Raw genomic sequence first — 24592 nt, 5'->3', positions numbered from 1 at the left:
AATCAACACGGGAAACGCAATATTACGTTCCATTAACTTATGAGGATCCGTGAATACCGACCCTGATCACATTCAACGATTAATTATCTCATGAGCATATAAAATTGTTAATAACCATCAGCATAAAGCGAACACTATTGCAGCGTATAAGTGTCGAGGTCGAATACCCAATCGAATATATTCATGAGCTAAAATCAGCTGATTTTTACATAACTGAAAAATTCAGCGATTCTTCACCCGAATATTGTCAATATACCGAAATTATTTGATATATCACCACGAATTGTCACCCACTCATTCATTTTTCTAGAGGAATACATCACTATCAATTTTTCAAGCGTAAAAACCTCCCCCCAAAGCCCCATGTAATGTGGTGATATCACGTAGTTTCAAACCGTAATCGCTCACTCAACCGTATCAGTTACTTCGGTGCACTGATTATGAACGCATCTCTGGGATCGATTTATCGGTGGGTATTATGTATATACACACCGAAACCCAGGTACGCGTAGTGCGGCTCTTCACCAAACCATACAATGAGGTTTGCCGCGTTGTGGAGGGGTTGCGTTGAGAACTATGGTGAAACTGATCCATAGAATCATCACGACAACACTGCTCAAATAATGATCAAATATTCTCCAATGCATAAACTGAAATAGACGAGGAAAATGCTTTGAAGACACGGGATAATTTCATCCTAATTTCACCAATGCGGTGGCTTTTGATATATTTTTGTTCCGCGAATAACTATCACGTTGAGGTGGGCTGATCGATTCTGCAGAACTGGGTGAGTAGATTGAAACCATTGATGAGTGATTGTGGTAACAGAAAATGTTAGTAACATTATTTCCAATGCTGTAGAAAAAAATATCATGAAACTGATTACGCGGCCGTACGCGGGTTTGAATTTCCCGCTATAATGTGAGGCGGAAAATTCAAATTAGCGAATTGTATTGACCATTGAGGAATCAGTCTTGCGCATCAACTAACGAAAAATTTTTAATACTTTACTTAATTAATGTGGTTGTGCTTCCATCAGTGGGATGAATGGCAAATGAAATATTCTCTTCGTCATAAAAATAAACAAATGAATTGTTTCATTTCAAACGAAACACGGAAAGCCCTTTCTCTGAAGTAAACAATCCCTCGTCCTTCCGCCTCTCTCGATATAGATATCCGGGGTATTTCCAGTTGAAAAAGTAAATGGACAGCGTTATATTTTCAACTGCATGTCATTATCCCCAGATTGTATGCACATCAGAATACACAGAATACATTACTTCCCCTGCATGCATGGTAATATCATTACGTCGTCAAGAGGAGCGATAAGAGTCCACGTCGTACACGATATCGAGGACGCGGCAGGGAAATTGTGAATAAAAAAAAAAACGAGCCGCCTGGAAAAACAGAAACCAGAGCGCATATTTCGCCTGGCCGATTCAGCTTGGCCGAGTGGAAAACGACTGACGTCATGAAAAATGACGCCATCAGTGTAAAACAGCTTACTCTCGAGCGGTTGAGCCCCACCATCCCCCATTCTCTATTCCTCAACCACCCTCCCCCCTCCTCCTTTTCTTCCTCGTCCCCCTTATCCTTGAAATTATAACCACCAACCGACGCCCCAAAAACTCATAAATGATGATGAAAGGAGGGAATTAAGTAAAACAGACAATTGTTTCATCCTCAACCCACAAAAACTTGGAATACTCAACTTCATGAAATTGAAATAATACGAAAGAGTATCATTATGATACATTGAAATTCTCCGGCTGGGATTATTTTCAAAATCTCCACACCAAAATTTCAACAGTACTGGTGAAATGAATCATGCAAATCGAGATTTACATTTGGCATTAACGTTCTCGCTGAATAATTACGTTCATCAATCATTCGGGACATATTATTTTTCCCTTCCTCTTCAACGGCCGTTTCTCACCGCTCATCCACGTATACGAAATGTACATTTTCTGGTGAAATATTTCAGGGGCGTTTTCTCGGGGTATTTTATATTCTGATTTAATCCATTTATCTGGGGGGAATTATAAAATATGTCATAATAATTTTGAGAGGTGAAGAGGAAGAGGCGATTTCAGCGGAGAGTTTGCATAGGGAAAGGTGTCTTATCGGAGGACTTTGTGGTGACGGAAATTTCAAATGTTGTAAAAGGGAATGTCAGGAAATTTACGATATTTTCATTGGCAATCCCTGAAGCTCGTTTAGTAATTTTGAGAAGATCTTAAGGGCTTCATGAGTGAGTCTCAGTCTTCAGCGCAATGTCTTCAATGTTCGTGTTAGAAGAAGTTTTAAATAATTTTTGTATCTGATTTGATTTATATTTGATACTCTGTTTCGGAATTCAATATAAAATTATAGGGCTGAACGGTATTTCTTTAGGGTTCACACCCTATCGAAAATAGCTGACATGTGATAAAAGAAGCCCATTTGTTTGAAACGTCTCCAAAAATCCCCCAAAAAATTGCTGGCCAAATGTGTATGAAATTTTAGTTTTAAATACAATGAATCATATGAAATCCTTCCAAAAAAGGGAAACATTCAGTACCCATTAAAATTACTCCACCGTAAAAAACTTTGATCGATAAACCAATGGATTTGGATCATAAAATGGTTTGAGGGAGGCTATCCCCAGCTTTTCTATACACTCATCCAACTTTGAAATTCGTTTTCCATCGGATGCATCGAGTTAAGTGGAAGTTGATTAAACCGGGCAATCGCTATTTAAGTAGAAATATAGTTGGACCGTATAAAGTGTATCTGAGAGTGATAGAGACAGTTCTCTGTATGAAGAAAGAGGGAGATAAAATAATAGCGTGGGACTAGAAACTCAGGATGAAAAAAAGTAGCGCTACAGTATTGCAGACCGAGGCTCTTTTTACGATCGGAAACAGCCGCCTTAGATCGTTCTTTTTTTTTTCTCAAACCCGTATACATATACCGGAAATACGTCTATCCCGGCCTGAGGAGTACTGCTGCATTGGGCATATCTCGGTATACTTTAGTACAGCAATCTGCTGAGTGGCGGCACATGCAACATTCATACCCCTACAGGCTCACGTAGGTCAGCGACAAGCCTCTCCCCTCCATCGTAGTCTATGGAAAGCTTCGGTTTTACCAGGGCGAGTCTGACCCGGTCACCGACGAATGAACCCACCATTGTTCCGACATTCTAGCTGTATTGAGAGCACTCGGGAGGTACACGAAGTTGAAAATTCCAAATTTTTTTTCGAAAAATATTGAGGAAAAAATTACTGAACTGTCTGCGGAACGAGAAATATTCGCGAATGAGACTACGAGAGGTACCATATCAGAGGTTAATTCCTGATAGATCCTGATGGGGAAGAAATTTATTTAAAAAATATAGCTGCTATAGGATGTGAGAAAAAATCTGATAAAATTCGTCTCGAAGAACCACATCATGAAATTAATGAATTCATGATGATGGGTTCTGTCCTTGGACGAATTAGCAATTAAATAGAAAAATTTTGAAATTAAATTTCGTTTCTGTGAATAATTTAATGAACATTTTTAGCCCCTATATAAAACATGTAAATCATCCATCGAGAAATATGCTAATCCTCTATTTGGGTGGTTAAAACTCCTTTAATAATCCTCAGTCTTCAATACTATTGAAGAACTTGGGAGTATAATCGCAGTCCAAAGATAACGAAGAAGAATATGAATAATGATGAAAATCATAATCCCCTCCATTGTACTTCTTACAACCCTTCCACGACAGAAAAATAACCAGCTCATTATGGGAGGAATTATCTTCCGAAAATCCCAACTGGAATATTATTCTCGAAAGTGCCTGGGCTTCGGGGCAAAAGTATACAGAATAACGAGCTATTAGCGTTTTACTGTTTTCAACTTCCATTACCTCCTCGCCTGTAACAAACGAAACATATCCACGTCGCTGGAGTTGGGGATTTTTTTTCGTTTCAACTGAATTCAACGCAATTTCCAGGTAATACGACAGTGTAAACGCAGTTACAAGTGAACGTTGAAAAGGAAAATATAGGGGAATGGCGAAGGATACGTGGGAGTGTGGGAGGTGCATAGAAGAATGAAAGCTATTTATTCTCTCATAAACATGGATGTGCACATGGCCATTAAAATAATTCCTCCATTATCTAAGAGCTGAATTTGTCCGGAAATGCCTGATTATATCATAATTCATACCCACCGCAGGCAAAATGGAATCGGAAAATTCATGTATGAATATAAAACGAATGTGTTGTAAAATATAAAAAACAATAAAATCCCTGTTCACTAGCTGCTTTCATAATTAAAAATTACTCATTCACAATGTCAAATAAAAATTAACTCTACTGAACATATGAATATGTATTTTATTTTAGTTTTCAAAAAATGTGACTCGTAATATTCGAAATATTTTTCCTCATATTTCCATGTTTTATAAAAAAATGCAATGTCGAAAGACAATGCCGTCCTCCTCCCCTCGGAAAAACCGCAAAATTGAATTCTTTATATTCAAAACACGTATTGAAATCCAAGTTTTCCCAGGAACCAGTCACAACAATCACCTCTAGAATCACATCTACAATTTTGAAATGTCGAACCGAAGCACAGGCACAATATGAACCAATGGTAGGAAAACCGAAATGATAGTTTCTCTGGTGTGTCACGTTAACAATATTATTTGTTTTTTTTTAACAATACAGGCCACCCAGAATTGTTGTCTGCCTCAAGTAGAAAAAGCGCACCGAGAGAGACAGAGGAGCAGAGGCTGGAGGAGAGGATGAGAAAGGAAAGGGGAACCGAGTATGAAGCAGAGGATGGAATTGCCGAAGAATGCATTATGCATGGGAATTCACCCGAATCCCCACCCAAGAGTCCACAGTGTATATTCCCGACGCACACGTGTGCAAAATGTTGTATATCCCTCGCCGTTTGCACTCACTACAGTACATGTTCAATGTTTATAAAACAAAGTGGAAAGTGGAGTAATCTCATGTATACAATTGTCGAGTTTCGTGACAGTTTCACATAATGAATATGAAATAAATATAAAATTTTTTACTGTTAAAAAATTCAATTCAACCCCGAAGCTCTCGACGAATGGTGAATTCACTCTTCTCGAGTTATGAAATATATTTCGAATATGCTTGAGGTTGGCAGTATGTGGAAATGAATGCGAGCCATGCTGTATCATACATGTCAAGACAGTGGATATGCTGTGCATGTATGGTACCCAGGAGAGCTCAAGCTGTAAGCGCAACTTTCGTTTCATCGTAAAATATGAAAACACGATTACTGGCTGATGGTGTGCTAGGTACGTGCAAGCTTGCAAGCTTGCTATTGTATCCATTGATTTTCAGGCGGTGGGAGGTGGAGGGGTTAAATCTCTCGCCGAATTCGATTCGTTTCCCAGTAGAATCATATCATTTTCGGCAGCCACTGACTAATATATATTTCGTATTGAATTCCATTTTCATTTGATGACTCTACGTGCATATAAACTAATTCTAATATGATATTCAAATTTAATTCTATAAAAAAAGAGGCATAAAGCTACATCTGGTTTACACACATCTTCTCGAGACCAGACACTTGTGGATACCCAGAAAATTTATAATATTAAAAATATTTTTAAAAATCATGTGAAGGTTTGTGCAACTCCAATGTTCGATTTTACTATGAGGCTAAAGGAAATTGCTGGTAATTCACAATTATCATCAGCCCGATGCAATAATCCGCCGAAGGCCTGTGAAATTTTTTAGATAATTACGTTCAATCCCTGCAATCTCATCAGCTGACTCAGGCAGCATTCCGTTGGGACAAGCCGAGGAGAAAATGGGGGGAAGGGACGCAGAAGGTGAATAGTCGGAGTCTGCCAGTCGGCAGCCAATTCAAACTTCGGCCGCTTCTCAATTTCCATGACTTTCAGCTCCTCCGAGGCATCCCTTTCCCTCCTGCAGCTATTACCGCTCGAACCAATTAGCTAATGTGGATTACAGCAATGACGAGTATTTCAGTCCGAAAGACAGTTCAGGCTGTATCCGACCAGCTGTGACATCTCCGAAATTCAAAAGACCATAAGGATTCCGTTGTCCTCGGGTAGACAAATGTACTACTCGTCAAGTAGAATTCGTTGCCAATGACAACAACTCAATGATTCAGAAATCCATTCCTCATTAGAAGATTCACTGGTGCCCTCGCCGGGGAAGTTTATCCACCAAAGTTCGAGATTACTTCCAGCACATATACGCTGATATAAACTTGGCAACATAATTTGTCCTAATGAATGATAAATGAGTCCTCGTGAAGGCAAATCGTGATAACTTTGAAGATATTCTCGTTGTAAATTAGACACAAATTGAATTCTGCTTAACGATTCAGGGGCAATGGGGGTGTATACAGCCAGTTTCTGACCGTTGTACCGTGTAATTCGATTAGTTGTTAAACCACAACGCTGACTTCGGGGAGAAGAGATTGTATACGACTGTTGGAAGTACGAAATTGTCTCGTTCTTTGACCCCACCGAATAGCTGAACATCTTGTGATAAATCCTTCACTGAAGGTTTTCCTATTTTACGAGAAAGCTCCGAGAAACTTACTAATCCTGAAAGACGTTTAGTCGAATATTAAAGGACGAGGACGGGGTATATCTGATCAACCTATTTCCCTCTCTTGATAACATTAAACAGTTATCCTCCGATGACTGTTTTAGTGAGAGGAATTTACTCGGCAGCCCTTAAGTCCTCGTGAAAACTCGGAAGGCATATCCTTTGTGTGAGAACTCGTCCGTAACACCATAACAATCGCGCGCAAAGTTATCAGAAAGAAATAAAAAATCCCTGTGCAAGCCCTCGGCTCATGCAGTAGTCAAACATTTATATTCATTAGAAAGTGAGGAAAAGTCCAACGGAGAAGGGACTAGAGCTGAAGATATAATCCATCAATATACAGTCAATGGCTGATCGTCGTAGCGTGTAATTCGAATTACTTGCAAACACCAAACGCTGATTCCAGGGAAAGGAATCGAATTCGATTGCTGGAACAACCGAAAGCCTTTTCCCTTTGACCCCGCCAAACGCTGAATGCTCCGCAATAGGAGATGAATCCTCCAGTAGAGGTTTTCCTACTTTATGAGAAAGCTTCATGGGACTTTGAGTAATTCGAAAAGTCGTGGAGTTAAATATTAAAGTATGAATAATGTCTCATCAACTGGTCCTCCATCTTTTGATCGCATGAAGGAGTTACTCTCCGATGTTCGAAAGTAAATGGGAATCTCTTCGAAGAGTGTCTTAGTGGGACGAATTTCCTCCGCAACATGAGCAACCCTCAAGTCCCCCATAAAAACCCGGAAAGCATCTCGTTTGAGTAAGAACTCCTCCGTAATGCAATAATAACCTCGAGCAAAGTTGCCTGAAAGAAGTGAAAAACATTTATGCAACCTCTCTGTTGATACTGCAGTGAGATATTTATATTCATTAGAAAGTAAGGAAAAGTCCAGTGAGGGAGAATGGGAATCTGTATAAATGGCTGTAAAGCTCAGTGAGTGGAGTTAAAGGTATAGTTCATAGTCTGTTGCTCAAATGGAAGTTTGTGCTGACACTACTTCTGCCTTAAGTAACCCTGGATAGAGTGGGCCGCGATGGGAGGGGATGGAGGGGGTCAGGGAGAGAAGAGGGGCGGTAGCTGTAACTTATCGTTCCAAGTTTCATTTGCGTTAGTAACGACAATCCTAAGCTAACTCGGTGGGACGTGAACCCCTTTCAGCTTGGTCAGCCGACCAAATAAGGGTCGTATGCGAAAGTTTGGAAAATCTATTCTCTACAAAGTTACTAACTGTTTTAAGCCCGCGGGAATATGATCATGATGAAGGTATGTTATTTTGCGCATCCTGTTATCCATCTGAATCAGTGAAAATGGAAAATATATGGGGAAAATGCCATCACCTCTGAATTAACTGCGCACTCATATAATAACTTTCAACGCCATATTCTCCCGGTGATTCCTTAGAAATCAGGATTGGCGAGCAAAACAGGTCATCTTTGTGACCTGCCTATCGTGATCTCTACGAGGAATCGTCAATCGGAATTGGGTCAGGTGCTGGCAGCCGCACATTCTCCTCCACGGGATTATCGCCAGGGTTAGAAACAGGATAAAGGTGAATTTATCCGTTCATCCCCTTTAATTTAATTAGTCAAATATTCCAACATTCATCCTTTGACATGGGTAACCTGTCCACGTTCTCTGAATTTCGTTTCCCAAAGTTTTCATGGGACAAGCAAACGGAGAATAGCCCCACCCAGCTACTTGACCCTTGTTGAAATGTCAGTCACTCCTACGTCGACGTCGAACGTCAGGGTGAAAATTCCATCGGCGTAGAGAAACTCTCTCAACAGGGAAAGAGAGTTACCACTACCCTCCACCTTTTTTCACCTCACCCGCTGCCACCACCAGCATTTCTTTCTTTTGTGTGTTCAAACAGTTCTCCCTATCGCCCTTGCTCCCTACATTCTCTTTCTTCAGCAGTGGTTCTGTTAAATTTACCACTTAGCTGGCGATCCACCTACCGAACTGGAATTAATCCTAGCGATTTATCGTCACTACCACCGAAAACTTTTTCCACCTCTTCTAGTTTGCCGAATAAGTTTTTCAATGGGGTAAAGTAGAAGTGAACTAAATCTATTGCCAAATTCAGGGAATGAGGTATTGGGATAATTATCCCTCAATTCGTTTCAACTTCTTCATCATTTCTTTTTATAAGTTTTTCGGGGGAAACGCTGGGGTAGGTTATGGGAATATCAAGTTCGGTGGAATTTTAGGAGTGGAACTGGTTTGCGTAGAAAAATTATTTTTGGAATTTCTGTCTTTTCGTGTATGACACCTTGTCTGTGGTTAAGGAGAGTCTTAATGTATTTTTGACGTTCTGTCGCATTGCATGGAGCTTTGGTATTGGAATTCTGTCAAAGCCGAGGAACAACTAATGGATTTTTAAAAATAAATAATTTCCCTGATGAAAATTGCCAGCAGTTGAATAAATTAAACTGATGTTTAACGAGTTAAGGCCAGTCCATTCTGGCTTAACATGTGGAGAAATGTAAATTTCGTATTCCAAAGTGGACCGTAAATGAAGCCCTCCATGAACTAGGAAATGTAGATAAGAGGAGTAATCACACTACGGTGAAAGTGGTAAACCGAATGTATTCTCAAGGAGTATTTCCAGACAACCCATGAATTTCCAGTAGCGCGAATGGAATCGATGCTATGTCACCCACTGTGTGCAACAGCCCGTAACCGACGATTTGTATCGAATGGCCACAATTTGTAAACGATAACGTATCCCCCACCTCCCTTTCACTTTTTTTCCACTCCCTCCATTTACAACGGCATTTCATCTCTCTCACTCACTCAGAATGGATTCTCACAATTTTTATCCCACTCGCACTGTACTATCTCCACTTCTTCTGGAAGATTCACGAGGTCACCGCCCCGTATTCATCTGCAGGTCTCCACTGGACTTGAACGAGGACGGTCTGGGTTATAAATCAGAGAATTAGTCCTCATGCAAGTGAAATCGATGACTCCAAATGAAACGACTGGATAAAAATTAAAGTGACCAATTTTTCCACCAATTCATCGGTGAAACTAAACCCAACAAACTTGAATCTTAAATAACTTTTTTCATCCCTTTTAACGGCACACCCTGTAACACTAGTATCAGGACGTGAAAGTGAGTAAAGTTCACAGAGATACGTGATGCAGAGAGTTCGAAATCAGGGAAGACAGTCGCAAAAAAGAAAACACGTAAATTAAATTGAGAAAAATCGCCAAAGCCAATAAGCAACCCACGTGGTTTTCAACTGACTCCACAGACAGACATGTGCAGAGTGGCGAGAGGGGGGTTGTGTGAGGGGATGGAGAAGTGCGGACTGTTGAAAACGTGCTGGAAAACTTTTCCGAGAAAACCATTTCCGGTATTCCAGATCTGAGTTCTGGATTTGAGATTCGAAGTTCAACCGAAAGTTGGAGACGGGGCCAAGCAGTGAGAGAAAAAGGTTGTGGTTATTTATTGGAAGAGGTGTTGATTCTCGTTGGTGGAGGGGCGGAATACTGAAGGTCAAATCTGATGATGACCGTGTATTAAGGAGATTGAACGCACCGCGCCAAATAATTTTTTTTCAATTAGAGGAAATTTCTCGATTAAAATTTTCGATCTTGTTACGTTTCGCGATATGTGTCCTTATGTATTTGATTAGTCAGTAAATACCAATTAAATTTTGTTTTCTTTAAAATACCATTCGCAAATGATAAAGCACAAAGACAAACTCCATGTTTTACTTACTCAACACACACAAGGATCGCGTACCCCCAGGATTCGCTCACATCTTCAAAGATATTCTGTCATAATGTATAAACACACGTTCCGAGAATAAACACAACATTGCTGGGAACTCAGTTATGCATGTAGGTGGAACACGTCTTTCAGAGGGATATGTGTCCTCATTCCGGAATCCAAAGCCACTAGACACAAGCAGGTGCAGTCACCCACAGGTAATATCGGTGCGAAAAGGGACTTGCGAAGTGCGCTTCGAGACTAACATAATGATGAGAGTGAAAATCCATTGGTTATATCTCGGACGAAGCCAGTGTGTTATGGGATGACTGGCCTTGGGCTCCTCATGGATTCATATAATAACGTGCGGTGGAGTAGATTAGATAGGGAGTCACTTCGTGTTCTACGGCTGAGACCGGGTTTACATATTAAGTGACCAGAAGTGTCTTGTAAAGCGGTATTGGATCGTTCGTGTATATTCCATCGATTTGTAAAGCAGCTCGTACCTCCTCTATTTTCACCCCAAAACTACCGGCATTGTATGTCCAGGATCGCGATTTTCCCGCAGTATTCTCTTTCATCTAGTATTATAAACAAAAAGAGATGGCTGAGTTGAGAGCTTTACGTTTGAACAGATGAAAGCTCCACTTACGAATGTTATGTTTACATTCTGAAGCATCGGTTTGCGATACCGAATCCGAAGGCGAACCATCGCTCGACCTGACGCGATCAATTGTGGACCGCAAAACGCCTGAAAATTTTTTTTTCCTCAATTTTTTCATTTTATCAAAAACCGAATATTCGATTCTCCGAGCCACTATCTGAAATTGATGAAAATACCCAAAGTAACCGTCTGCTGTATTTTTTTGTGGTGAAAGATTTATTTTCAGACTCGATCGGTGAAAAAAAAAATCTTTTTCATTGCAATTTTTTGCCGATTTTTTCCCCCCCACTGAAGAGGTACTCTCCCCTACTCGGTGTGATTACGATGTCCACTGTATATCCACGTATTTCGGTCCGGCCACAGTAGTATTGAGAATCGATACGAATCGGTGAAACGAGAGAGTCGAAAGCATTCTGGATCGTACAACTACCAAAGTATAAGGGTTAGAACGAGACAATATCCCTAACTTCAGTCCCTCAGACCAATTTCCAATGGGTAGAATCACGGGGTCATCGTTATATTCTGTGGTACCTCGCCTAATCAAGAGTTCCATTGTCTACCATCAAATTCACTTACCGGTACTAGTCGTCCGTTCCATTTTACCTCATTAAAAACCCATGAGTACAGATCCTTGGGCTTCGCTACTCGAAATATATCCTTTGTCTCGAAATGTACGCGAGGAAAGTAAACAGAAACACATGGCATTGTTGAAACTACCCTCGTGAGTGATATTCTGGTGGAGTACGTTTGCATGGGGAGGTAAATGTTTTCTGCTATCGAAACTTCAATTAATTTCGCTTGAGGGGTATTTTTCCGGGTTCGTTCGAATTCTGGGCCGTCGTCATCCGAGTCCATCCTGGAAGCTCTACACACCTCATCAAATTCTGACATCAAATCCTGATCAATACCTGAGGGTGGGCCGATCAGAATACCGACTCAGATACATTTTCCACTTTCAGAGTTCCCCGAGTTACCCGAACCCCTATGTTCTGTCTTTAAAAGTCCCGAACTTCCCTTATCCTCCCAAACTAATCTCGTATAATTGATAGTTAATTTCCATCCATTTCACAGAATAGCCCAGCAATATTTCCCGGCACATCTCGCAAAGCAAACGAATCAGCCCACAGAGACCCCTCTAACAAACCATTTCATTCCAACAAAATCCTTGAGCTCACTCTACAATGAATAGACCCCCCCCCGGCCCTTCTCCTTCCCTTCCCCCCAATTACGCCATCAAAAACTGTAAAACCCCCCGATAAAAAAGTCATTCCCATTGTATCCCAGCCCTCCATTTACCCTCTCACCCTCCGAACACATAAGGAATTCATGTTCCTGTGTACATATATCGAAATGGCTGAGAGTATAATGCAAGCGCACTCGTCGGCCTGCAAGAGCCGTTTATTTTAAGAAGTTCTTTCAAACTCCTTTGCCACACCACTGCAAAAAGCCAAAGGGTAGAGGGGGGGTGAGGGGGAGAGGGAGAGTGGGGATGAAGTTTAGAGGAAAAAGGAACGAATGAGAAGACCAAAAAGTACAAAAAATATACGTAAAGAACAAGACGGAAAGGAGGAAAATGAGAGAAAGAGGGTTTTGCTGGTTGCTGGGTTGAAAAGCCCGAGGCTAAAATGAGAGGATGAAGAGTACGAGGTCGGTGAGAAGAAGCGGGACCGAGGGGGATGATAAAACGAAGTAGAAGGATATAGAGAGGAGAGAAAAGAAGCGTCGGAGGCAAACCGCTCTCGCACACGCCGTGAGCTTCGAACCATTAGACAAATTTTATCTATAGCGGGAGTATAAGTTAAAGCTCAAGGTTCCGCTTTTTTTTTCTCCCTTCAAAATTTTTTTCTCTCACCATTTGTCCTCAATTTTTTTTTTGTCAGGGCTTCTCTTTACCACTGGAGAGGGGAGAGGAGAGGTACCGGCGTTGAATTCACATTTGCCTATTCATTTTATTCCCAGATTTTTCTTTTTATTTTACTTTCATTCTTATTCTTTAAAGTGTCTTGGTAGGGTGGGAGGGAGAGGGGGAGAGGGATATTCGTTGCTATCTTTCTTCCTCTGTTCTCTTTAGAAGTCGCCGGAGAAGTTTATCGTTATATGAGGGGTGGATAGGGCATAGCTCTTTTGCGAGGGGTGGTACGGAGGGTGGATGAGATTCAGGAGAAACTTTGTCTCCTCGAAGAGTTTGGACTTGTGCGAGGATGTGGGCGCGTCCTCCGTCTCTCTCGATTTCTCGTACCTCGGGTTGGAAGGTGAGAGAAGAGGGCTGAGGGTGAGCGATTGGGGGGCGAGGGACAGAGGGTACTGGAAGACTTATCTCACTGGGAGACAGTACTTCCCCTTGAGGGTGCAGGATTACTGTAGTTTTTAGTTTTTTTTTCCCCTTTGTTCGAGCTTTCACTCCACTTTTCCGCGGGATTCATAAGGCCAATTGATTTCCGGTGAGGATACGATTAATTTCTCGTGCTTTCTACGCAGGAGAATTTTCAAAAGTATATTGATTTTGTTCATGATATTTCTAATGAAAGACATATAATTGTTGTCTATCAGATCACTTAAGTTTTCGAAAGCTCGTCTCTTCTACTTTAACGAATATTCTCCCGCAGAACGTAAATATTTTCCTAAGAACTATTTTTCCCAGTCGAAAGCACGAAACTGTTCATTTCGAAATCACTACTCTTTACCCTCGGAAATCCAAAACTTTATTCCCCAGGAAAATTCTCAGAAATATTGCAACTCTAACCAATTTTCTAAGAATATCAGACTGGAAACCGTCTTATGAAACTCTTGAAAAAAAAAACTTGAGCACATTGAACTCAGATTGAACTCCTCCATAAATCCAAATTACGTTCGATCCACTCTTTTCATTGGAAGTACTCAAATAAAATGGCAATAAAAACGATTGGTAAGAGATAAGCCGGAAGGATGAGAATACGGGAACGGAAAGGAATATAAATACCCGAGTTATATCGTTCACGACTAAAATACCGTGAATATACGTCAATTCCATACAAAAACATTTTGAAGCGAGGAAGAATGGCGTAACAATGCGATCGACACGTTGGCACGCAAGAGACGTAACTCTAAGCTGGAAAAACGTTACTCGGGCTATTTTCTTCGGTTAAAAAAAAAAAAAGCTCTCGACAGACGAGTAGTCAAGGAGGTATATGCGATACGGGTATACATCCATGCGGGTGGAGAGAAAATCGATGCAGTTTTCTTCTTGGCCAGTAACAAACCCAATTCCATTGGACATTTTCTCACGTCTCTTGCACAGACAGGATTTCAAATTCTCTTATACTGAATGTAATTTATATTTTATTTCTATTTTTCTTCGTTCACCTGTCAATTGAATATTTTTTAATCTCTGCTCACGTCCAATATTTTCACTGTCCAAATTATTTACAATGCAATCAGAGCTTGACTGGATGGTTTTTTTTTGTTCAGAAAAGAGGAGGAGATTTAATCTTGATTAAACTAACTGCATCGACGGTTTAAATTGAAGAGCACCGAGGGAATACTCTCTGCATGCAGCAGGTACTGGTGGAGGGGAGTCAGGATCGACATTTGTGCAATGGGATATTCAGCCGGGGGTAAACGATGATCCGATCGTTATGTAGAACTATAGTCGATTGAAATATTTTGACACCGGTCTAGCGATGTTTTACTGGATCTAGTTGTCGAAATTTCATGATGATAGGATTTGAGATGTCGTTTTTTATCGGAGGAAGAATCAGGATTTGAATTCATCTTTATTAGACGACAGATAGGACAACTGATACCCCTGTCGCTCACCGGATGCTACCGAAATTGAATGATCAATAAAAATTACGGATTTTTTTCGGAATTCTGAAGCGAAATGGGGTTAAGGAAAATTTCACAGAAAATACTGACTCATGATAGAGCTTTGTAAAATGACAGAATAATTTCTACCACAAAATTCCCTTCGTGTAGGACAAGTCAAAAATTTCGTTGTGAAATTTTTTTTTCCCGAGCGCAAGATATTACGCTCTTAAAAATTGTATAGCCCTGAGTTTCTTGATAAAAGCAAGACGTACTTCCGCAAGAACATTGTTTTTATCAGTGTACCAAGAGCCCCCGATAGGTGTAGTCATCTACCACAACCTTTGAAGCCTCAGGGCGTCTCCGCCCAGAAAAAAATTTCTATTACGATGCCGTAAATAAAATTGGGGAAAAAATATTGAATACAGCTATTCAAAACTTTTATTGACAATATCTCTCACAGATTTGCGCATTATTCAGTCATGAAATATCGAATAAGACCGGAATCGATTGAATAAGGCGAATGCAATATTTCATGGGCGATTCGATTCTGAAGGGCCACGGATGGAAGAACACAATCCACCGGCCCCACCCACCAGTCCCCTCGATCCTGTTATATTTGAGGTATATTCACTCCTCTCTGGGAAGGGCACTCCGGAACACCTGGTACAAAGGACTGCCTAGGATATATTCACGCGAAGAATCTATCGACGCCGATCAAACTCTCTTGCACCAGATCAGTTGCGCAGCAAGGCCCAAGGGCTCATACGTTGGAGTAAGCGTTAGAGTTATTGGTATAAAAATCCATGAGATTTGACAGTTGGCTCGTGAATTCAAAGCGAGTCGTCACTGTTGTATGAACTTTTTTTTATTGCTGGCACTGAATTTTCAGGGCGCTATAAAAAGTCATTGAAGTATTCTTCATTCACGACGGCAATCCTGGGGAAGGGCGCATACATTTGACCTGCCCTCGGTATTTCACGGCATCTCAACTTCTTTATCCGGAGATAATTCAATGCGAAACTAGTTAAACAAGTGCACACAGACAACCTTCAACGTAAATTAACTCCAAAAGGTCTTTTACGCTTTCACTTCTGAAGGTTTGACGTGGAAGCGTAAATTATTCTCTAAATAACCGTAATTTACCATTATCTAACCGTTATTTATAATTTAGTACTCGTAAATTACTCGCAAAATCGCCGCAGGTTACGGTGACATGGGGGTAATTTACGATTTTTCCCTCGCAAATTACGGTTATAGGTTACAATTTCACGTTCGAGGATGACAATGATTTTTCTCATTTTTTATGTTCACTTATCTGCATTCAACGACGAAGAAAAAAAGCTATTCCACCCGTAAAGTGCGATGTTTTTTTTTGTAAATTGCGAATAAGTAAATCGTAAAATACGTTTCTATTAAGATCGTAATTTACGATTTCTTAAGCGTGAGAGACGCTTAGCAAGCCGTAAAAGGCGCTTTGTTTGGGTGTAAGCTGCGTTTTTATTTGACCGTAAAATATCCTTTTAAGAAGCCTAAATTCCAATTTTCATGACGGAAAAAACACCACGAAACATATTCACGCAGGAAAAATTCCAAGGATTCTCATTAATTACAAAAACATTTTCGCATTTCCCCTCCAAATATTTGTGTTCCTTTAGTTCGGGGCGAGTCTATACAACTGGCAACAGAAATTTCTTTCTCACTACTGGCTTTGACCCTAGATTACGACTGGCAAATTATAATTTTCGTCTATATGTTCCACCCGTTGCCATCGAAATTATAAAATCGAAAAATCGTCCAACCACAAGACTTCCACTCGGAAGCAAAAGAGCTGATGAAAAAGTGAATTAATAAGCTGTCTATTTCCCTCAAGATATTTCCATAGAAAATTACATCTCAACCCCAGAAACATTTTCCCACCCTCCCAGCATCCAAGATCAGGAAATTTCTCTGGCAGCCAGCTCCGCCCCCATCCCCAATAAACTCATTATTTTCCTCGCAGAAATTGAAAGGGAAACTAGAACGAAAAAATAAGAGCTGAATTAAACATAGCATTTGCTCAACAGGGAAATGAGATACGTACTCCATGGCTTTGATAGAGCTGTACGTCACGTTCTCCAAGCGCGTGGCGCGAATTGAATTCAGAAGTGGTGGATGGTGAGGGGGGGGGGGGCAATGGGCGAGTGGAAGAGGAACTGAGTGACGAATAAAAGTGTAACCAAGTGAGACAGCCAGAATACGTGGAGTACAGGGGTTGGATGAAAAAAACTGGTTGGAATATAACCGGCTAGGCAGCTCGGGTGGATGTTATGGAATCCCCCAGCGATTTTCGGCCGTGTGACGAGAATCGACAACGAGCTACTGGTCAACGGTTGGCATCCACAAACCGTTGCGTCATGTTGCATTTTTCTTTTTCAATTTAACATTTTTTTTCACGCCATCGTGCGATGACCGCCCCCCCACAGAGAGGAATTTTCGATAGAAATTATCCTACCGTTGAATAAAACTGGATCATGAGCCATCGTTCCCCCATTTCTATCGTGATACTTCATAAAAGCTAATGGTTGATCAAATTTCATTTTAGGTTAGAGAATTTTTGCGCTGATAAAGATGAGAAAGACTTTATGGACAATGAAAAAATTCACTGGAGGGAAATGCAGGGTAGAGTCTCTTTGAGGAGTGTTTGGAAGATTTTTTCAAACTCGTCGATGTGCGTGGGAATGTATTGGGGTGGTACGGACTCCGGAAATCTGTACGTCTGGCATTATTGCCAATGGCCGGCGGATATGAATTTTTTTTACTCCAACTGAAGCTTAAAGAGTTGGAGAGAAGGATAAAATCGATCGATCCAATCGTTGTATTTCACCAGAGGCCGATGTAAGCCAGGATATTTTATCTCGAAAAGTTTAACTGCAGGAGTCCAAGTTTACGATAGAAATATGACTTTATCAGGAATTTGAGGGAATTAGTTTTAGAGGAGTTAACGAGTCTGGTATTAGTCATTATATCGGAGTTTTCGGAAGCGTCTGCGTGCTTGGGCAATTAATTTGTGAGATAATTTAGCCGTCCTCGAGTTAACGGTTCGATGGATGTTGTAGCGGTTTTGATGGCAGTTAGTGTTGGGGTTTGAGAGAAGTACAATACAGAGTCGGCAAATATTAAGACAGAAGTCACGATATTTGAAAAGGCATTGACAACACAACTAGAATTTGAGACATAAAGACGTGGAGACAGGGCTAGAAATAATCTCCTGTCAAAGCTCTGTCAAACAGGTGTGCATGGTACAAGATGGTTCTAAATATAGACTATCAATCCGTCCATCTTAGTCAAGATGTTGAGGCCCATCCCCGGAGGTGGATGACCCTCATCAGCCCTTTCCTTTCGTCGCAAATGCACGTTGAATCTCGACAACTTATTTTACTCAATATTTTCAATGAATTCCCTCGTCTCGTAAAAATAAACACATCGCTTCCGCGTTAATTAAACACATGTAAAATACCTGGACGATCACTCCACCATTTCCAGCCAAAAAGCCCCTAATTAATCGAGCCAAATCAAATTGACCCACTATCAAACCTTTTGACTTTCCAATTCCCTCAAAACATTTAAAACTTTCCATTGCCTTCTTGTTCTAGTGGCACTTGTCGTAATGGGCGTGTGGACTACCACCAACAAAAATTTCACCCATCCAAAATCCTCCCCCTGTATCTTCCCCGAGAATGGGCCAACACTCCGGTGCTTAAGTTTCTCAAATGCTTTCGAAAACTCGTTCAACGAGAAGCTCACGATAATCGCAACTTCCACCGCCCAGCTCCTTAAGTCTTCTCCTCCCTCACCCTCCCCCCTCCCTTCACCCACCAGCATACCCTTAAACTCCAGCTTCCATTTTAACCTAAAGTCCATTAGGTACGAAAACTTATCGTATTCATTCGAAATTATCATCTACTCATGGATACATAAACGCTTGTGAAAATCCTTATCAGGAGTACGATAAAATTCACCCGAGCATTTGTTTTTATTCCTCAATTATTATTCTTAGTTTACAAGTTTTCCATGAAAAGTTGGTCGAATGAACCATAAAATAGACATTTGGGGGACCCAAACGGTGGACAGTCGGAAGTATGGACGGGGTTTATTGTGTGATAAAATAAAAATACTGGTGATAACTAGAATGATGGCTTTTCGAGATAGACGAGGGGGAGATTCTTTGAGCAGAATATTCTTCAACAAGAATACAATGGGACGATACTGAATATTGAGAGAGAAGTTGCGAAGTTTGGAAATACATGGGGTATAGAATTGGAAATGAAGACGTGTGTATCGGGCGTCACATCGAGTCAAAGGTCTGATGGCAGTTGGGGAAAATTTGCTGAGGGGAAAATTCTTTGAGAAGTGCCATGAAGTGCTGAGGAAGACTGAGAGAGAAGTTACGAAATTTCAGAATAGATTGGCAACAAAAGAGAAGGTGAAGGCATAACGACGTGAAGACAAGTTTAGAATATTCTCCCTCCCAAGTGCGGCCAAACAGCTGTGTTTGGTTGGAAGATGTTGGCAGAAAGAGAAGAAGAGTCCTTACATGTGAGCCTTTGAGCCCTCAGGCTCAATGCCCGAGGGTAAGTAACTCTCATTCCAACTTTGTCAACGAAAAATACTGTCACATGTCAAAATTTCATCTTTCCAATATAATCATTTTGATCAGATTTTTTTTTTAATCCAGACCTCGTTAAAAAAATTAATAAAACTAGATATTTCCATCCCTGAAAATTCTGAAAATACCAGTTTACCATACGGACGAGTAAGTTTTACGAGAAATATTATTGTTTTCCAATTTTATTTCTCAGTAATTATGATTCTGACTGTTGCAACATTTGAAAGCTACTTACCGTCACTCTGGTGTGGCGCATAAACGTTGAGATACAAGCAATCCTCACTCTGATTCTTCAAGTATGGCAGAAGCCTCTCCAAGTACTCATGTCTACCGGGCATAACTTCGAGTCGAAGATCCGGCAGCACTTGGGGGCAAACAGGAGCAAATTCCTTAGCAATTCTGACGTCACGCCAGGGCTGCGGTGAACGCGGTGGTGAGAATCTAAAGAGCCCCACTGGCGGTTCAGCGTAAGGTACACCTGTAACATCAGGTTCATACATGTATACATTATGTATTATATCGCCCTAAGGGTTTGCCTTCTTCGGGCTTCCCCCTGCCATCACCCTTGTGCTTCATATGGAAAGGGATCGGTATTCTGGGTCAAGTGCAGTAAACGCCGTCCAAACGCCGTAGGGAATTGAACTGAAATACCAATACGACATGCAAAGCATTTCCACCAGAGGATGAGACTGACGTATCCATCATCTAGGGAGATGAATTTATGTGTTTGTCTTTGTACTTTTTCTGGGATTGTTCGAAGCAATTGTCGCGCTCTCTGACGACAAGCGGTGGATTCATAACTTTCTATTTCAATCAGGAATAAATAAATTGAGTGTCGTCTGCCTAATTTGCAGATCATCGTCCAAATTTTATAACAAATCTTGCTCATTCCTGGTCATCATAATTAATTTTTATGAATCATTACCGAGGTATTTTTTTAAATAGAAAATTTAAATCAAAGTTTCGTGACTCTGGTACTAATTTTCTCCGGAGGGTCTGTACAAACCCTATTTGAGAGCAATGGGCGTTCAAAGGAATAAACTTTTATTTCCGAAAATACCTTCTATTCAGACAGGTTCAGTGTTTACATCTACTGCACAATGGGCAACGATAAGACGTCGGGTAGTGGGGCTGACGCCAGGCGCTCGAGAAAGGGATTAGGAACAAAGTAGATGCGGTGACAAGATAGGCGAAACTACTTGTCGGGCATTACAACGAATGGGGTTCAAGCCTTCGGTATTCATCACTTCCAGTAAATCATGTAATTTGATAAGTCACTTTTTCTAGTATTAATTGCAATTTATAATTCCATTTCCACTTGAATAAAGAGAAACTGGGTCTCAATACTCTGAATTTAATTGGGGAGATAATCAATCGGTTAAGTAAATTATCGTGGGGACTAGGATTGTGCAAAGGGATATCGTCCATAAATACAATCCATCAATGGAGCCTCGTAAAAAAATTCTTTCGAGAATTTTTCAAATAGCCGAGAGCAGCCTTGGCTTTTGTGACAAAATCGTCTGGAGGCATTTCGCCGCTCGGAGAAAACAAGCAAATGCACCAAGCAGATGGTACACATGACACGAGAGTGAACTATAAAGACACGTCTATGGTTGAGGAAGGGGGCAAATGTACAGGACTGTGAAACGAAAATAGAATCACAGCCGCACAGCAACCGCGACACTTTTCGTTTTTGACGCACAAGCTGGAGACCCTTCTGTGTTTTCTTATGTGAATCCGGTGAACACTGTCACGTGCATTTACGCACGGTAAAATCTTTTACCCGCGATGGGATTTACTGGGGAACTAAAAATAATTGAGTGAAAGTTGGGGAAGGGAATTGCAGTGGCAATTTGCCAAAAATGAAAAAAGCCCCCATCGATTCATTTTTTTCTCTTTCAACTGCACCGACGACATAACAAAAATACATTTTATAAAATTTTCAAGTGATTTTTGGCTATCTCTGATTTTTTTTGCAATCACAATTTTTGCTGATGAGTTTTTCTTCATATGATAATGACAGTCCACTTATTTCACATATTTCTCGTTCTATCACATGACATATTCAGTCAATGCCACAGGAAGCTCTCAAAATTCGTAAGAAAAATATAATTTTAAAGTTGACAATTCTCGAAACTCAGTCATGCCTGACTCACCGAGAAATACATCGACCAGCTGCTGTGGATTAGCGGTGGGTTCCACTACGTATCCCCTGAGTCTTCCTTGTTTAACTCGTATCTCCTTCGCCATTCTCGTTCCCTCCCAATTTTGACCGTGCCTCTGATGTCCATACTGGTTGAAAGGCACATAATATTCACGATGCTGTGTCAATATCTGTGTGCACGACAACAGGAGAACACCGAGCACCTCCAGTCGGAACATTTTCAATTAATTCACTGTTTCCATTTGCTGGTGAATGTCGTCATTCTCGTTTCACTGGTAAAAACCTGGTTTTCCATTCATTATGATGAAAGCCACTGTCACTCATTAATTATTTCTGTGCCTGCATCTTCTGGTGAAATTAATGGTAGAGAAACGATGTAGTAATTTTGTATAAATAGAAAAATTTTTAATTCGATAAAAATGTCCCGATAAAAATAGATGAGCCACCCCCAGATCCAGAGATATTCATGAAAAACTCGGAAGTCAAGATGACTAATCTCCAACTTCTCGACTGAAACGAGATTTCAGTCTTGCCACAATAGCGAAAGGAATCTGCAATAAAAGCCTTTCCCACATCAAAACCCACCGCTTTGTTAAACCTGTTCCCCTCGTCGTATCTCTGCATATTAAATTCCGCCCGTACCTCAGAATAAAATGGAAAATGTCAATGTTTTGAGTATCGTTGATATAATGACCCAAAGTGTTTTCTTCGGCAGAGCCTCTGGCTCACACACTCGCAAGTTATTCTTGGTGCTGTGGCGAAAACAAGGGTGAATGCACCGGGTCGACAGATCCAAGAGCAAGACAGAGACAGTGAGGCCTCTTCTAAAATCCGTATCCCACGGCAGCGCTTTGATTTCGAGCAGATGCCGAATAATCGATTGCACAGGATTATAAAGCAGCGATTACAAAGTATTTCTTATCACTGAAATCACAAGCTCCTGGGGGATGATTTGAAGAATGGGCATCGATCCAAGTACGCGGATCGAAAAGCAGGAGAAAAATTGTGTCACTCGTAGAGGAAAAGGAGTCCAGATGGTCCCGGACATCTGCCCTCACAGCCCTGTGAAGGGCACCGAATATTCGCCTGCGAAATGATGAAGACTTACGTCGCACTTTCCTTGATCGGCTTCGAAAAATGTCCTCCATTGAAACCCGATGGAGTGCCCCAAAAACACATGTTTGTAAACCAATCCCCTCCCCAAAGTTTCGTGTGTGCCTAGAGCACAAGGGTTGAACCCCTTGGAGCCTTTGAAAGCCGACAGATTAGATTCTGGAACACGCGTGAACTTGCCAAGTTGATGAGTTACGGGGGCTGCGTTTTGCCTCGGTTATACATAGATTGTTAGGGTTCAAGTATAAAGTGCACGAGTGTTGGTGGTGGAAAACAAGGGGATGATGATGGGTGGAAGGTAGATAGACGACACCACACAGTGTCGACCACAAGCGTCTGCGAAATATGGTGGAGGCGGTATGAAAAGAGGCCCACGATATGACAGGAGGCACTACTCTCCAAGATCTAAACTTCAATCTGCATAAATTGTATTAAATTTGATGGTACTTCGCAGCAACTTCTGAGGTTGCAAGTCACGTGGTGCTAGTGCCCTGCGAAGGATGATAAATTTTGGGGAAATTGCTGGGTTGGACTTGATGATTCACTCGAACCGGAGCCTTTATCAATCTGTCATCCATCTTGTCTCAATCACATATTTAATTTGATGGTGGGAGAGCATCAGATAGTCCAGAAGATAGAGCGGTAAAGGGGAAAAAAACGAGTCGATTCGATCGTTGATTGACCGCATTTTTCATTCGATGCTTTCACTTTGGCAAAGGAAAATAAAAGTAGTCAATGAGAGGAGAGAAAAAGTAGAAAGCTGACGGAGTACTTCGATAAGGAGGAATAACAGGGAGAATCTTTGCCCGGATGGAATGAGCGAATGGCGCAAAGTCCAATTAAACCTCTCGGAGTCGTTTGTTTTCATCCGGACTCGGTGACAGCCCTCTATTTTCTCAGTTGTTGGAAGTTGTGTTTGAAGGGTAAGTGAGAATTCGAATCCAAGGGATCGAAACTGCTTGATCTATATGCAGTGAATAATGGATAAATAGGAATGATGAATCAAAAATTTCTTTTCTTTCCATTTTCTTATTGATATTCTAAAAAAAATTGAGCGGCAATAAATGGGACTTTTTTGCCAGAGGACGAGGGCGCCAAATGTCACTTTGGCACCCTCTACGCCTGCACAAACATCCTACGACTTACTATACTCCGGCAAATGGCCACGTGACATACGCACTTGTGCGTAAAATAATAATATCCACTAAATTCACACGAATCGTTCTGAACTCCAAAATGGCAAGAGAAACTGTTTCCGGCCGGTGAGAAGCGTTTAACGCAGGTTTCTTCCCTTCCACTCTGATGCCTCACGGTATCAGTCTTTATTACTACTAACTCGGCCCTGTCTTTGCCGGATAATGGCGTGGACCGACTTTATCGATTAACTGGGACATTAAAGAGTTCCCTTAAGGACTTTCCGCACAAACTACCACACTGACACGAACGTTCCTCCCCTCGTTTAGTCTCTTTCACCGCGTTATAATACACCTCCTTCCGGTTTAACACAAAAAGACGTGCTTTAAAAACCAGCGTAATGAGCCTCAATCTCATCACTAAAGAGCTTCACTAATGTGTAACACATCACGTCGTCAAAGTTTAAGATTTCTCCATCACATTTAACCACTTTTTTTTATCATTTTCTTTAATTAAAATTCTTTTCAAGATTTTTTTTACTCGGCTTCTGCATTCAAGACACTTGTCTCCCGCGAATACAGCGAAGACTGAGGTAGAGTTGACTGAATATTTGAAATCTAAATTTAAAGCGCCACTCTAGCGCCTCGACGTGGGACATGCGGCAAACTGACATTTTTATTTTAAGAACACATATAGTCGTGTGTTTAAAATTTCCTAGTTGATTCTTGACATATTTTAAAATTCCTTCTGTAGCGGAATTTG

At 41.0% G+C, this 24592-nt stretch overlaps 1 protein-coding gene across 3 annotated transcripts in view; it reads right to left on the bottom strand.

Annotated features, from left to right (window-relative positions):
- Positions 1 to 24391, bottom strand: part of LOC135162249 (uncharacterized) — a 41484-nt gene extending 17093 nt beyond the window's left edge. For 2 of the 3 annotated variants that reach the window (XM_064120485.1, XM_064120488.1), the window contains exons 1-3: positions 23843 to 24391; positions 21576 to 21931; positions 19655 to 19897 (exon numbers count right to left, since the gene is read on the bottom strand). In XM_064120485.1, coding sequence (XP_063976555.1) covers positions 19655 to 19897; positions 21576 to 21801 — 469 coding nt within the window. In that variant the 5' untranslated portion in view covers positions 21802 to 21931; positions 23843 to 24391. The remainder of the gene's footprint in view (positions 1 to 19654; positions 19898 to 21575; positions 21932 to 23842) is intronic. The other variant, XM_064120486.1, reaches the window with a different exon arrangement.
- Positions 24392 to 24592: the final 201 nt, after the last annotated feature.

The sequence above is a fragment of the Diachasmimorpha longicaudata genome, chromosome 5 (assembly GCF_034640455.1).
Source record: "Diachasmimorpha longicaudata isolate KC_UGA_2023 chromosome 5, iyDiaLong2, whole genome shotgun sequence".
Lineage (NCBI taxonomy): Eukaryota > Metazoa > Arthropoda > Insecta > Hymenoptera > Braconidae > Diachasmimorpha > Diachasmimorpha longicaudata.
The sequence above is the reverse complement of the archived record's forward strand: the minus strand, read 5'-3'. Positions and strand labels throughout refer to the sequence as shown.